Source organism: Geospiza fortis, unplaced genomic scaffold (assembly GCF_000277835.1).
Source record: "Geospiza fortis unplaced genomic scaffold, GeoFor_1.0 scaffold66, whole genome shotgun sequence".
In the NCBI taxonomy this organism is placed as follows: Eukaryota; Metazoa; Chordata; class Aves; order Passeriformes; family Thraupidae; genus Geospiza; species Geospiza fortis.
In genome coordinates, this window is record NW_005054312.1 from 8,018,228 (window position 1) to 8,034,447 (window position 16,220).

General features: G+C 37.3%; 1 protein-coding gene across 8 annotated transcripts in view; it reads right to left on the reverse strand.

Annotated features, from left to right (window-relative positions):
* PPP6R3 (protein phosphatase 6 regulatory subunit 3) overlaps positions 1 to 16,220 on the reverse strand; it is a 38,482-nt gene that overhangs the window by 4,394 nt on the left and 17,868 nt on the right. For 2 of the 8 annotated variants that reach the window (XM_031055828.1, XM_005419494.3), the window contains exons 12-23: positions 14,543 to 14,658; positions 14,074 to 14,159; positions 12,794 to 12,880; positions 11,111 to 11,208; positions 9,122 to 9,176; positions 8,316 to 8,446; positions 7,565 to 7,683; positions 6,088 to 6,241; positions 4,925 to 5,031; positions 3,859 to 4,009; positions 953 to 970; positions 506 to 628 (exon numbers count right to left, since the gene is read on the reverse strand). In XM_031055828.1, the coding sequence (XP_030911688.1) occupies positions 506 to 628; positions 953 to 970; positions 3,859 to 4,009; positions 4,925 to 5,031; positions 6,088 to 6,241; positions 7,565 to 7,683; positions 8,316 to 8,446; positions 9,122 to 9,176; positions 11,111 to 11,208; positions 12,794 to 12,880; positions 14,074 to 14,159; positions 14,543 to 14,658 (1,245 nt within the window). The remainder of the gene's footprint in view (positions 1 to 505; positions 629 to 952; positions 971 to 3,858; positions 4,010 to 4,924; positions 5,032 to 6,087; positions 6,242 to 7,564; positions 7,684 to 8,315; positions 8,447 to 9,121; positions 9,177 to 11,110; positions 11,209 to 12,793; positions 12,881 to 14,073; positions 14,160 to 14,542; positions 14,659 to 16,220) is intronic. The other 6 variants (XM_005419496.3, XM_014306390.2, XM_031055829.1 and 3 more) reach the window with 5 other exon arrangements.

Sequence of the window (16,220 nt, forward strand, 5' to 3'; positions counted from 1 at the left end):
GCATCTCTAGGAGACACTGTGAACGAGTTTTTGGGTTTCCCACTTTAAGTATACAGGGATGTTTTTTCTAATTAGAATCCCCTTCTTGATCAAGTTTGAGATTTATGCAGAGCAGGAAGTTAGAAGAAAGGAGCTAGTTAAATACTGGCTCATAAGTAAGTCTTGAAAAACAGAATCTAAATTTGTCAAACATGCTTATATCTTTTTAATCTATCTAGAGTACAATCAGAACACACAGTAGAGTTCTGTGCATCAATTCACTATTCTAACTTGGTAACATCGTCACAGAACAGAATGGGGATATTTACAACTCCCTGCAAAAAAATACACCTTTGATGACTCAAGAGTCTTAGAAACAATTGAAAATTCAACCTGTGAGAATTTGATAAAATAAAAGCAAGCACATTTTTAGACTGAGCTAAACTCAATGTCTTTAGATCAATCCTGTTAGAAAAGCACACAAACTGCTATTTAGAGAATTGAAAGCATCCTTGAATACAGTTACCTCTGTTCTGGACTGCTGTTAGTAGGCTGAAGACCTGAAGGGACCTCTTCTGCAACCTCTGTATTCTCTTCTACTACATATTTACAAGAAGGATCCTGCGAGGTAGTCAATTTTCCTTCCTCACTTAAAAAACAAAACAGAACAAAAGCAAGTCATTATTTAATGTATTTGAAGTTTATTTATAGGGAATTTCAGGCAACAGGAGAAAACTGAGACGGGTCCATATTTCACATGCAAATGGATTTTAAGTTATGGTTGCAATATGAAGATCAAGCACACGGCTCTAGACTTCACAAACACCTAATGATGCACTGGTGCTTACATCCATTAAAACTTGACTGGATAAAAGGGCAGGAAACACAGTGATTGCAAATAAGATCAGAAAGGAAAAAAGGAATGTATGTGATGCCTGAAATGGTAATAATCACGAGCCTTTACTATACATACCGATAGGATTTCAACACTCTGAAGCCAGAAGAACGCAAAAATGGAAGAAAGTATAAAAGAAATTCAAGATTCCCTCAGAAACCGGCTTTAATAAAGTCTGTCCATGAAACATACCAGCAAAATCATTAACTCATCACTGTCTTACATAATAAACTCTCTAGTAACTCCACAGTGAATACTATGGATGGTTTATGGGGTACAAAGACTGCAGCCCAATCTACTTCACAAATTTCCTCTTGTAGACAAAAACAAACAAAGTTCAGTGAAAAAGCTGTACACTCACACTATATAAGACAGTACCATGTAACCAGGCAGCCTCAAAAGTCATTAGTGAACAAATCTTCTGGTTTGCCTCTAAACCCAAACTTTTCTGCCTCACTATTCCACCCTCTTCCACCTCAATCACACCATTATGAGCAAACTAAAGTACAAATTTGAGCATATATACCTGCAAGAGATAGTTATAAAGTAGCTCTGAAGTAGACAAACATCAATCTTATACCTCTGTAGCAACAAATCTATTTATTCAAGAAGTGCCAATCTCCTCTGCTGGTTTTCTTCCTATTCTCACAGTTCTCCTTTCCATGGATCCTTTAAATTTCAATGAATCCTTCTCTTTTCTCCTTCTATCCTGCAGAGCCTGCAAAAATACTGTCTTTTGCATTGCAATCTCTCATCAAGTTTTCCCCATCTAATCTCCCCATCTCATTTGCCTTGATACTCTTTGCATTCCTTCCAAATAAAATACTTGTCACCATCACCATCAAAAGTGATGTCATAGTTTTTTAAAATTTTTTAAGAGGCAATCTCTGCTGGCATTCTTCCTACATGTTCTCCACTCTGAACTAAGTTCAGAAATTACATTAATTTTTGTCCTTTGCAGCTTTCCACAAATTAACTACAGCACTTATAAATCTCCTCTATGTTGACTTTAACACCATCGATTTTCTATTGACAGAAACCTAGATAAAGCTGGAGTCTGGAAGCATCCACTTTGAAAGGCAAACAGGTCAAAGTAGGACTTCCCCTTACTGCTCTAACTGTCCCTTACTTCAGACCTTTTCCCAGCAAGTTGGCTTTAAAAAATGCCACTTGAGCATTGACTCACTATGAAGCTGCACATGTCTATCAGAGTAGAACAGTCTCTACATTTAAGACCTCATCTTTGAGCCCCCCTTGTATCTTCCTTTGACATTTACCTTCCAAATCAAGATCCAAGAAGTTTTCAACGTACAATAAGCCAGAGTGCCTGGTAATCTCATCTGGGCTCTGTTTCCCATAAAAGATTGGACCAGATAAACTTTCAAGATCCCTTCTGACTGGGGCAATTCTATGATATTGCCTCCCTTCGCACCTCTATGTCCTTTTAACTGCAGTTCTAGCAGGTAATGCCATGAAGGGAGGCAGGAACTGTCACCAGATGCTGCCTCCTCATGTTAGTTTTTGCACCAGTATCACAAGTCACACAACCTGAAAGTGCACGTGAGCTAAACTAGTTTAAGGAGAAGTTTAAAGACACAATGGATAACTAAACCAAATTTGCGAACATCTAAGAGTGAAGACCACGTAAAAGCATTGTGCAAAAGACAACAAACTGGAGAGCAGACACATAATTTACTACATCAGCAATGCACTATGGATGGCTTCATGTGACATCGATGTGCACGGAGTCCCAACACCTCTCTAAAGTGCTGTAGTTCACTCCTGTATCACTGCCATTTCATTTAGAAGCACTGTGCAGTCACAAATTCTCTCTCCTCTGTGCTGAAAAACCATCAGAAGTTAAATCACTCAGATAACCAAAAGGATGGAATCAAGAGTGGTGGAAAGCTGTTTGGTTTGCAAGGTCTGTTCATTTTGGATAGTTCAGGAATTATCTCCCACTACTTTTAATGAAGTAAATTAATTTAAACAACAGGCAGTGTAAGAGTAACATGGAAAAGTTTCTTATACTGGAATTGACTCAGGGTTCTTTTCTTTAAGCAATTTCCAAGACATACTGACAATTTCTTTTTAGTATTTAAAACTAGAATAAGGACAGGTACTAGAAAGTTCTAGAAGAACAAGAAGAGGGCTGCATGTTGAAATGCTCTAGCAGTGTGTTCCAATTTGTCAACATCAGGGTGGAGCCAGAACACATCAGCTTCAATAAAAGCAAAATTTTTGCATTTTTTACTGTTTGTAGCCTCTGTTTCACTACATAAATTCTTGATACTAAACAAAAAGCACTTGATCATTAATCTGAGATCACAATATCTTCATAGATGGGATGGAGTAGACAACACTGAAATGTGCTTTATTCTCATAAAAGGATCTCAGTGTTGATATAATATTCAATTTGACCATGTTGCAAGACACTTATTCCTGAATCTTTGTATCAGAAGACAGCAAAATTAAGAAGTTGTTCTTCCAGTTATTCTAGAATTCCATGTGCCACCTGTAGTCCAGAAGAGATTTAACACCATTGTGCATACCACCAACAGCGATCACCCCAAGTGTCTGATGAGCTACACTCAAAAGCAGTGCCTGGCTGGCCTTCAACTTCTGCCTTCCATCCTCCTGGATGAGAAGAATGCAACTCCAATCCAAATCTAAGAATTCTGTGCAAAATTTTAAAAGCTTAGTTTTGATGTGCAATGTTAAAAGAACTGTACGTGAAAAACGCACAATAATGTGCATCAGGGACAAACTGAGTCAGTCCTCTGCTAATAACCTTGCACTGAAACTAAGGCTTGATAAGTAAAGTCACATGTTATAACTAACTAGAAGTCAAATTTCAAAACAATTACTTTGAAAGGTTTCTAGTATGCCTCAGGAATTATCACTTAAACTCTCTTTGATGATACAGTTTTCCATCAACAGAGTTCTATTTACATGGTGGGAAGACAATAAACAGGCATCCTTACCTTTTGAAAACAGCAGTTTCAGTTTTAGCATCTACAGTTAGGCTCAGTGTCTCCTTCATGCTGCCATTCATGACTGTCTCGGTTACCTTGTCTGCATTTTCCACATCATCCTCTCCATCTGAGCTGGCCTCCATAGCAACACTTCCGGGGGCTGCAAGTAGAAATAGAAGCAATTTAGTATATGGCTGGTTATGTTTCTATTTCATGTACAAGCACATAAGCCAATATATCAAGAACGGTATTTTTGCAGCTTTGCACACTTCTTGAATTCTTCCTTTCTGCAAGTCCTGCACAGAGAGCATGAGTATTACTTACAGATGGTTTAAGGAAAAGCCACAGCTGTAGCTTTTTTAGTTTTGACTGACAGTGGTTACTGCAACAGTTTTGCCTAAACAAGGCCTTAGTAGGATTATGGTGACCAATTATTTTTCTGTACAGTCAAATTCATGACAAGTCTACACAGCACAAATTTGACTTTAAGCTTCTGAGTACTGACAAATCTTTGGGATGTTCAGTGTGCCTGGACTTCTCACCTGCACTTCTTGCTCTCTCTGGTAATAATAAATACAAAAAAAGCTCATCAAAATATTTTTGTCCTTTTACCACCTCATACACATAGAACAAACCATTAGGGCATGCACAGTGAAGGTGGCTTTAGAAAGGAATGAGCAGGAAGGAGAAATTTGAACACACTGAGGTTACTGGCCTATTGCCAGACAGATCAAGACTGGAGGCTACCATTCTTTTTGGGCATCAGCTCAGCTAAATGCTGACACAAGTGAGAAGATTCTCTATCAGAACAAACTTACAAACTTTGTTTCTTTGTAATGCTTTTCTGTCCATGATGTGCAAACTTTTTAGCGGGATCAGTAACACTGGCTCTTGTTTTAAATTGGAAACTAATTTAAATAGTTTATAAATTGTTTGAAAAGTCACTTTTAATAACCATCAGAACAGCAGCAGAGCTAGAGAGGAGTCTAAATTTTGAAGTCCATGGAGATTTTTCTTATGAGCAACTCCTATGATCAAGCCATTAGCATTTGGAAATGCAGTGCAGTTTACTTACTCTCTAGCTGTGTTGTATGAGTAGTTGCATTTGCACTCAATGGATCACCTGGATCTGTATTTGTTTCCATTTCCACAGGAGAATTGCTTCTTAAGGAGTCTTTTGAGCTTCAAATAAAATAAAAAAAACTTCAGAAATATCTCTGAGTAGCAAAATGAAGTGTTCTTAAGGCAGTATTAGTTCTCTATGAAAGCTGTAAGGCCTAGAACTATACTGAAACTGAATTAAGCAAGTTTGTTCTAAGAGTGCTGGAAAGACATGCTAAATAGAAGTTTAGTAATGCAAAATGCACCAGAACTGAGCTGAGGGTGTTAGATGGTAATCTCATTTTCACTTGATTTTGTTACATTACAACTACTAGTGGACATGTCCCTGGTAACTAAGGCATACAGGTAATCACCAGCTCCTTGCAATGTTTCCAAATATTTTTTACTGTTCTGCTAAATGAATTTTTCCAATTTGATAGCTCTCTGTTGAAACTGCCAGTGCAGTCATGAAACACTACAAAAGTGATTTCACTACTTAATTTTATATACAGTACAGCTACAAGTTTTTCATTTTAAAGGAACTCAGATGACAAGATTTGGCCACTGGAAAAACATGTCACCATTTACAGAATGTATCTTCTATCCAGTAATGTGGCAACTTCAAGTCTTCATTTTCTAGGTCCTTAATTTGATTATCAATTTACCTGCCTCAATCATGAAACAACACAATTTTATGTTGGAAAAAAAAATCGTACTTTTATATCTGAGCTGTTTTAATGCCCAAGTGTATAAAAGCAAAGTCTTCCAATATGAGAAGGAATTAGTTCCTGACTGCCAAAATTTGGCAACTCAAAATTTACATCTATGTAATTAGGTACATACACAAGACTTCACTAGAGTGTAGAGTTCAATCCAAAAAAAGAACAGCATTATCTTGTGTGTTCTCAAAATCATGCAGAACTACCTGACCTATTTATCACAGCTGCATAACAGTATGAAATTTAAAAAAGCCAAAACACTAGTACCCACCCAACCTGGAAAGGGAGATCACACAGATACATGCTGCTGGAACACACAACACTCTTCAGACCCTTTACATACACCAGCAAAACAGGCTTGTGCAGAGAAGGACACCCCAAGAAAACCAAACTCACCCTGAATAACTGACATTCTTACCTCAAAGAGGATGTGAAGTCAGAAAAGGAAGCCCAGCCAGTTTCTTTAGCTGGCACAGGTGCTTCAGTACTCCATACAGCAGAGCCAACAGAATCCAGACTGGCACCATGTGCAGTCTCCATGGGTACATCAAAGTTCGCTGACCAGTTAGGTGCTGAAAAACCATCACCAGGGTCATTAGGAACAAATTTCTATAAAGGATATGAGTGCACATATGCCTAACACTGATTCCCTCTATGTACATTTCATAAAGAGAAGCAAGATTCATAACTAGACTTGAAAGCACATGCAGAAAAATCCCGTACATCCTGTTAAAAAATTAATGTATTCCCTAAAATAAAAATTCTGCTAGTAGGGCAGAATTTTAAGATCAGTAATTCAGAGTACTCTGCTAAAAAAAAAAAAGTTTATCTGAAAACAAAACTAATAAAACATATTCAATCACAAGTACAATCCTGCTTTATCCTTTAAATTAACCTCAATATTTGTTAGCATTTTTCAAACTAATTTCTATAATAATGAAAACCACAAAAGTTTTTATCCCTTTTTCAATTTCTTCAAATAATTTCTCATGCACTAAGACCACTGCTAAATTTCAGAAAAGTTTAAGGCTTTTTACAACTTAAAATATTTATTGATACTGTAAATTTGGAGCAACTGTGAATAGCATCTAATTTAGGATAGGTCAATTCAAAAAACTTCACCTACCCAAGGGAAACATGTTTTTCATTAACACTTACATACAAAAAAACAGGCTGAAAAGGAAGCTCTGACTAGCAATTAGAAATTCCAACCCAGGCAGATATGGGAGGAGACCCACATGGATCAAAACTTGTTTGACACACAGATGCCAACGACACCAATCTGACAAAAGAAAAGAAAACCCTTAACTTTTCCTTCTAATTTAATTCCTTACAGTCTAGATAAACACAGGGCTTTTACCTACAGACATTGCCAGTTTAACAAAAGCCAGTTTAGTCTGACTTGAACGTGAAAACTTTTCAACCTATTACATCAGTTAAGATTCCACATAAAGAGTCTCCTGATTTGTATCTTTCACTCACATTTGAAACCAGAACAATGCAAGTTCACTGATCTTCAGAGGGGAAGTCTTCTAAAAGAACACTGTTAGACAAAAAGCTGGTCTGAAAGGCTTCCAGTAAAAATACCATCTTTTGGGTTTGGATAGTAACATATCAAGTTTTTGTAGGCACTCAATAAACGAGCATTTAATCCTCCCCTTTCTGACTACTCCTCCTTTTTTAACTCTTGAAGAGTAGAAATATGAATTTTAAAGAGAGTAAGTAATTTAAGACATGTAAGGAATTCAAACTTCTCAATATGTGCATGCTCTGTGGCAAGTGGGAAAGACTAAGACAGTTGGAATAAAAGCAGTCAACAAGGAAAGTCCTACAGAATCAGGCTGCTAGATCTCACAATTTCCTATAACCCAAAGCACCAGAAAAAAGCTACGTACGTTCATTTAAGTCTACTTCCATTTTGTCCTCTGTATTGGTGTGGGATTCGAACAAGTCTTGTTTAGTTCCATCCTCTTCTTCAGAATCTGTACTTTCTTCACTGTCTGTACTGCCCGAGCTACAATACAAAGAGAGAGTCTACATTCTGGATTAAGTGTAACACCCTGGGCACAATAAAATACTGCAGAGTTGCAGGCTAGAGTAAATTACAATTATTTCTAACAGAGTACTTGAGGTATAATTTTTAGCTCTTAGTACTCCCCTCATTCCTCTCTCAAAGAAACAAGGTTTAAGATTTTTCACTTGATCACATGAAGAGGCTTTCAGTAGGTATTGAGCGAGGCTGCGCAGCCCTGAGTTTTGGGGCCTAGATGCTCCTTCCACTCAATGCATTTTCCTTTGTTCACAGCCATACTGGTACTGTAGTGAGGACAGCAAGGTCTAATAGAGGTGTGGAGCTGGGCTGCCTTGTCCAAAGCAAGAACAGCCAGGCCAGTTTAAAAGCAGAAGGAAAGAATATACAGCAGGGAAAAATACCAAAACCAACAAGCTATGAAAGCCAAAGTGCACCTTCTGCAAATTATGGCTGGAAAACAAATCACTAGCGCCACATGTCCACTCATTTCTCCACAGAATGGAAATACCTAGTTATGCTGGACGGTCTGCACTAACAGACAGACTGAACCAGAGGACAGGTGTATTACAGCAGGCTCACTACACTGCTATCTGGATGAGAAACACCCTTCTCACCTGGAACGCCTCTGCGACTCCGGTGCAAATGCAATATGTTTTTCTTCCCAAATGTCTTCTTCATCAGAGCCACCATCATCAAACTGCTGTATCCGCTCCTTACAGCATGCCTCAAACAAGGCTATATTGCCCTAAATACAGCAGAAGTATAAAATCCATATTACATTAGTAAACATCTTGAAAATACATGACTATTCCGAAGAGAATTTTAAGCATTTCTCTAAAAGCAGCAGAAAACCAGAATGTTTTAATTTAAAGCTTGTCAAGAAAATATACAGTGCTGCTTGTTTTACTTGGCTCGTAACAAGCTGAGTGGACCAAAGAACACTTAGGAGTTTCCACCATGTTTACAAATGGGATGTGGGAGTGACCCCAAAGAACTTTCCAGATAACCAGAGCACAAAGTACTCCAGGCTTTATTTTCTGTAGTGGGGGTCCTTTTAGCTCAACCAACAAATAATATTGAGGTTCAGTGACTCTGTCCTTACTTTCCTATCACTACAATCTCACTGAAGATTTAAATAGCTTCTACTCATAAAACACCAGTGCACAATATGCACAAATCAGGTCTAAACCCAATCTTAAACCCAGTTATACAAATTAGAAGCAATTCTGCTTAATACTGGTCAGAAAGAACAACAGTGTCTTCCACTTAGCAAATCTCACGATACGAGAATAAAGCAGGGTAATTATTTTCCAGTGATTTCCACATAAAAGGAATAAATATAACCATTGCCAAAACTCTGAGGTCATGCCAAAGCTTAAAAAACAGTAATTTTTCTGATAATACTGGAACACATACTTACACTTTCATTTGTATTGAGGGTAAAGTTGATGTCTGAAACCCGATCAAAAGAAACACTACAAGAAAAAAAATGTACTCAATAAAACAGGACTTTCTATTGTGACATGAAGACATTTAATTTCTGTTTAGTTTCTTATATTCCAATAATCCAAAAATAGAAGATAAAAGACAGTCTCCAACACAAACACTCAAAATTACACACCAAGGAGACCTGGCATTCCTGTGATTTTTTTTAACCATTAAACATTTTTAACAAGAATACAGAACATTGCCATCTACAGTTACGTGTATGCAACAAGTCTAAACAAGCATAACTGATATTATATACCCAAATCTCAAATATTGTATAGCTACGCACCGGAGAAAACCTAGACTTAAAGAATGCCTAACCTGACTATGCTCTACCATGATATACCTCAAAATCATGCAAATATCTGCATCTGCAGTTCTTATATCTTTTAACTGATTTCATCCTTCTATCAAAGGACCCTTTCAACAGGAAGGATCAAAATGAAAAATAGTATCAAGTTCTGTTTCCTAACAAAAGAAGCCCACAAATATTTTTTAACCAATCACTGAAATATTATCCTGACCATAATGCTATCTATTAGGCTTGACACATCTTTACATATCAGAAGAGTTCATATGTTCTTTGTCTAGCCATGAGTGCATTCAGCAGAGCACACATGACTCCTCCTCTAATATTCGTTGCATTCCCAAGTAATAAAAAAGGTAAGTGGTCTAAAGGAACCTAAGTTGTGAATGTGACTGTATTACTGCATGATGCTATGCAGGTAACTTAGAGTGTGACTGATTCTTGCACAGAAGGCATAACTTCAAAGTAACTTCACCTACACTTAATTCAACTCCTGAGTACATCATCAGTGTACCTGTCACAAGTCCTGAGACCTCTTTATGTAAGTAGTCATCTCCTTTCTACCAAGACAACAGACTTCCAAAGGCACGAACTTAAAGGAATTCCAATTCCTATCCTTCCCAAAATCCACCTGCTTCTAACAAAGTTAAGGAGCATCCTGTGTTACTTCATCTATCATATCTTAATCTCTAATCCCAGCAGGTTCTGTGGTGTAAAAAAGCAGCAATGCTTCTTGGATGGAAGACACAAGCTTCAGTCAGACATCACTTACTAAACATATAGCAGAGCACTGAGATTATTATAAAAACACCCTTCTAAAAAGCATCTTGAAGTAATGCTTTTTATTCCTACCTGCATGTTCTGGCATCCCAAGCCATAAAATCTTATAAAAAACAATGATAAACTCTACCATCTGCAAGAACCCTTATTCTCCCTTTTTCTCTTTAATGCATCCATTTACTTAAAAAGAAAGATACCAGCTTTTCTGAGGGGTGTTTTCTGTTGTGTGCTGGTATTTGTTTAGTTTGGGGTTTTTTAACCTGACCAAGACTGTTCTCATTTCCTCATCTTTCACTAACACTATTTGCAGAAATGAGTCTTAATTGCCTCGACCTTATAAACAAATGTAGATTCACAATGTCCTTCCTTACTCTCCCCTACAGAAAAATACACTCCGAGACATGCTGTTACTGTCATCCTTTCCAGGAGAACTCACAAGTAGAGCTATTCATCTGGTCATCATAGGGGAAAAAACCCACTTTGAGTCAGACAGAAAGTGAAAGTGACCCAAACAATGTTAGGTCAACAGAGAGTCATAGCTGTCTGTTAAAAACACTGTTAAAAAGCAGAATTATAATTCAGTTTTTTGTTCACAAGCACAGTGTTCTCAACATTGGCACAACCTGAAGATTAGAAAAAGAAGAGAAGCTGCTGTTTCCCTCTGTTCAGGGAGGCTTATCTATCAATGCACACAGACGGCACAAAAAGACAGGACTGATTGGCAACTGCTTCACATCAGTAAATGCTTGTACTTATCACCAGCAAAACCACAGCCAAACACACAGAAAGAAAACTCACAAGACTATAGCCAAATTCAGTGTATGTTATACTCACTTGCCAATGTCATCTTGATCAGCAAACTTCTCATCGTTGAAGCCAAACTGGTCAATAAAATTGGACGTCATTTGTTGCATCTGATAATCAGAAAAGGCCTGGCAACCCCAGGACCAACGACAGTGATATAATGATTCTACTAATACTCTAAAATCTATTTGCCCATTTTGCTTCAAAGAAATAAAAGTCTATCTAAACTAAACATATAAGGACAGGAAAAGGATTTGTCTTAACCTCTGAATTTTGAAAGGTAGCATCAATAACAACCCTACTCACATTTACTGATTTGAAAGCCAATCTAACAGCTTTCAGTAAAGTTAAATCTGTTAACATTAACCAGCACCTTTCCAAATGCACCCCAAAGAAACAGAGAAACAACACTATATAAAAGAAAAAGCTGTCTTTGCTCAAAATAACATGAAGTTATAAATAGTAAGAACCAGAAAAGTAAACTACATATAGATACTAAAGCATAGTTGCATATTTATTATGCAGGTATCACTAGCAAAATCAGTCTCAGGCACACACACCAGCAGCATCTATTAAATATTAGAAGAATGAAACCATTGAACATTTTACATCTCAGTGCAGTGTCACTGACACAACTGTGCTGGTTTTTTAAATAAAGATGAGTGTCAACTGCCAGCAGATCAGTATATACACTAAGGTACATGTGGGCATCATCTGTCCCTAACAATAGCTTTTGTCTCTTATTTCCCAGGACTATCATTAAATTATAAATTACTACACATCCTCTAGGGACTTTTAATAACGTTATTTCCATATGTAAAGTCAGTCAACGCCAAGATATTCTAGGAAGTAAAGCTGTCATTTCAACTCTTGGTTTCTTGCCCAGGTAGCTGAGGGGACACAGTATGGTGGTAAAGTTGAACAAAGTGAAAATGGAAAGAAAACAAAAGAACGATCAAAAAACCCCAAGTTTAGATTAAGGCATTATGAAAATTGAAGGAAAAAGAAAATATATATAAAAGGAGGAGGTATACAGCAAGACAAACTTGAAAGAAGCAGCACTGGACCATCTGCATTTCTCCAGATTAACTACCTGGAACTGCTGGGATTGCCTAGGCACAGCAGGTCACTAAGGGGATGCATGAAAAGCACAGAGACATTAGAAGATCTTACTTTCTCACTAAAGCTGCTAAAGATAGCACCCAACTTATCAAGTTTTCGTACAGTTGCACCTTATAGGTACAAAAGCATTTAATCAGATAAAAATGCATCAGATTCTTTAAGATTGAGCCACCACCCACAATTCAAACTTAGACAAGCAATTACTTATTATAAAAACTATAGAAAATGCATAAAATACCAGAGCCAATATTAGATTAGGTAGTTACTACACAGCTGTTAGTGTGATCTGAAAGATTTTGGTTAGTAACCCCGACAAATAATGCATCTAAAGCATCTGATTCCATCTAAGTGATCTATTGGCAATCTTGTGCCACAAGGCTGCCACTCTTTCACTGCCAGCGAAAGAATTCAAAGAGACGCTTATGAGTCTGGTAAGACACAGTCGTGCGCATACACACATGTCTAGGTTTTAATTTAAACTTTCTGGATTTATATTTGCTTGTGAGAGAAAAGTTTCACTGCTTTTTAAAAAATTACTTAATTTACTTTTAAAGAAAGACCAACCTAAGCTGTTAAAAGAATTCAACTCACCTGCTGCAAAGAAGAATCCTGTGAGAACCCAGTTTCTTTAAAGTCTATTTCATCATCACTGGAAGAATGAATGTGGCAGGTAGTAACCTAGACAAATAAATTGGGTCATTGGCATAGTAGATAATGCACTTATTTGTTTCAAATAAAAGAAGTTGTTTTAATGATTTGTCTTTCTATTCTACTGAAAACTGCAGAGTTTGGAGGTAAGTTTTCAATTAAGTTTTACTGTACCTCCAAGTATCTCCAAGCACAAAATTATGTATCTAAAGAGCCAATTAGTGCCATTTCTCATAAGCCCAAAATTCTTCCTCTTTACATGATCATTCTTTTGGTCTTGACCAAAACATAGTTTCTACCAAGAGCAAAGACAACATTCATCTGCAAGCCCTACATACCTCTCTGCCTTCACAGGCTCAAGAAAAAATGCCTTATGTACATCTTTTAGTCCTGTTCACAAGTTGCACAGTTTCAGATGAATTTCCTATTGCTTCTATTGACACCTGTTAACACCTTGCTCCAGTTAATATTTATGTTGAAATAGCGAACTCAATAATTAATTATAGTCCAAGTAACAGAAGACTACCAGAAGTTAATGAAGCCACACGCAAAGCACACATTCCCGGAGAAGTCAGGTAAAAAAAAATTCACTAATTCATCTGTTGACATTGGAAACTGCCTCTGCTTATTAAAGTCTCCAAGTGATTGCTCTTAGACTATTTTTAACATAATTACACAAACCTCTCCTACTTGAGTTAAGTGTTTTTCCAAAAGTGTAATCGCTACAACTGCATGCAGAAGAAATGTGGCAGGTGCAGAACAGTAAGCCAAGTTACTTAAGCAAGGTCAGTCACACAGGCAGTAGAATGCAAGTAGAAGTCTTCTGTTAAACTTGTACTGGGTCATTTACATCCTATAGAGAAAGCAATCAACGCCAGCTCCTGCACTTTTCGTTTGTACTCTCAAGCAGACTGGAGTTTTCAAGGACATGACCTTGAAGAGGCAAAGAAATCCTCATCCTTGCAGATTGCCTGAGATTAGCTACACTAGGTAATGAGCCAGTTAGCTACTACAAGCTGATCATCTGCATGATGCCTGCACAAATATTAATTATATGGCTTTAGTTGAAAAGAAAACTAAAGAATTATCAGTTCCATAACTCAGCAACTAGAGGGACTCCTTAAAAGTACACTAGATTTTGGAAGACTGACAGTGCTGATGACAAACTTAAACTGTCCAAGTAAAGCAGCAGTCATTTTCATACCTTACCCATCACTACTTACCAGATCCACTGTATTCCTCTTGTTGGTTTCTCCTAAAGAGCTTGTGCAGAATGTTTCCCATCGCTCTCTCACCTCCTCTGGAAGTTCTAGCACAGGAAACAAAACACAAAACCAATCAGAAACTATCAACATTGAGGCATCACTTAATCACTTATTTTTTTCTGCTAAACCAAAAATACTGGTAAGAACATATATATCCTCCTAAATCCATAAATATAACTCCATCTAGCAAACAAGTCCAAATTAAGCAGGTCTGTACCTCTTTGTATCTATTTCAGGGAGCTTTAACTGTTTGAAATGAAAATACTTAAGCATTTGTTTAAGGATGACTGCTTTAAATACAATACTTCAGAAGCAAGCCAGTTCTTTTCTTATTTAATCCAACAGCTGCCTTTTAATTTAAGTTTGCTTAATATCCTCAGCATTTAATAATGAAAGTCCTGAAGATAAAGTCAGGATGAATGAATACCTTTGATGAGCTGCTGGACTAGTGTGCTGTTTGGCCCCTTATCTGTGCTGTGCACAATGCAGTTTGCTATCCTTGTCAGGTGACCCATGTAGCCATGCCTTCTTCCTCCTTCAGCCCTGCAAGAGACCAAGAGTTCATCTGCTGCACTCAGAGCAACTCCGATACCGTGTGCTGTTGTAGAACACTGCCAGAGTCAAGATGGTACACAAGACAATAAACTGGGGTTCTTAAGTTAGACTTGCATCCTAAAACCACAGGTTCACAAAAATATTTAAGAATTTAAGGGATCAACTGGTTTGACTTCACTGAGCCAGTTTAGGAGAGTTAACAAGCACATGAAGTACCAAGAAGCACATACAAGTGTTTGTACTGCTTTTGTGTGTATGTGTAGAAAGCAAAATGCACACAAAATAATCAAAATGCATTAACAAAATAATGACAGAATTAGCAACTGATTCAGAGTTTTTAGGAAATTCCTTTTGCTGAGAGTATTTTGCAAAACCCCAAACCACCAAATATTCCCTCCAAGCTTTCAGCCTATGATCAAAAGGGAAAAAGCATTCTTAAGTATACTTTAGTATTTCAGGGCTTCTTAGCATACCCATTTAAGTTAGGGTCATTGCTTTCCTGCAATTTAGGAACAACATTTGCATGCTTACCAAAGCGAAAATTACAAAGCCATTTAAATATTTCACACAGTACTGGTCTGCACAAACAGGAATTACCAGATGTTAGAGTAGTGCTCTGAACACCTACTGCCAGTTGGAACCATTCTATATCTGACCAAATAGCAATCATGAGAGATCCAGCTTGAACTGATTCTCTAGCATTTGGCTGCAAGCCAATCAAACTTTTGCTGCATCAATTTACGGTTTTGTGTTTTAAACAAGAACCAAGAAAGACCCTCTCACCCAGCTAGACAAATGTCCCATGACTGAAATCTCTGTAAAGTGACAGCAGCTCATGAAATACCTTATGTTATGCAAACACAGATCACATGATTTTATTTTCCACTATCATCATCTAACATATGAGGTAACTGAAATTATGTCTATGCAAGATATCACAAATAAACTACCACAGTGTTTACAGCTTGCTTAGGTAACAAGCACATTCAGAATAAGCAGCACACGATAACAGCAAAGGTTATAGTTTCTAATACAGGATATTACACAGAGCACTTCTATTTGACAAACTAGACTAACTTGACATTGCCTAGCCAGAAAGTCTGGAATACAACTGTATCTTTTGTTAGCAAATGCTTATTACGCCCAGCAAACCAAACCACTTTTACTATGTCAGATTTTTACCAGCAGAAGGCAGTCACCCTTAAGCTGCTAGAGCTGCTTGAAATAACATTAAGTGACAGAATACAAAGCGACTAAAAAAATACCCATTTCCTGAAACAGCTAAGCTAAAAGTACCCTTAAAGCTTTATCTTTTACAGCTGGAGCCACACCTCTACAAAACTGGATAAAGGATGAATTAATTATAAGCTTGTTTCCAGATAAAAGCACTACCTAAGGTTTGAAACACTATTTTCTTCATTAGTATTCCCAAACATGAGACTAAATATTTAATTAAATCATTCATGTGGTAAGCACTGGATCAAGAACAGCCATCCAAGTAAAACTTAAGTTTTAGGTTGGAATTACAGAGAAAACTTTTCATATTTCTC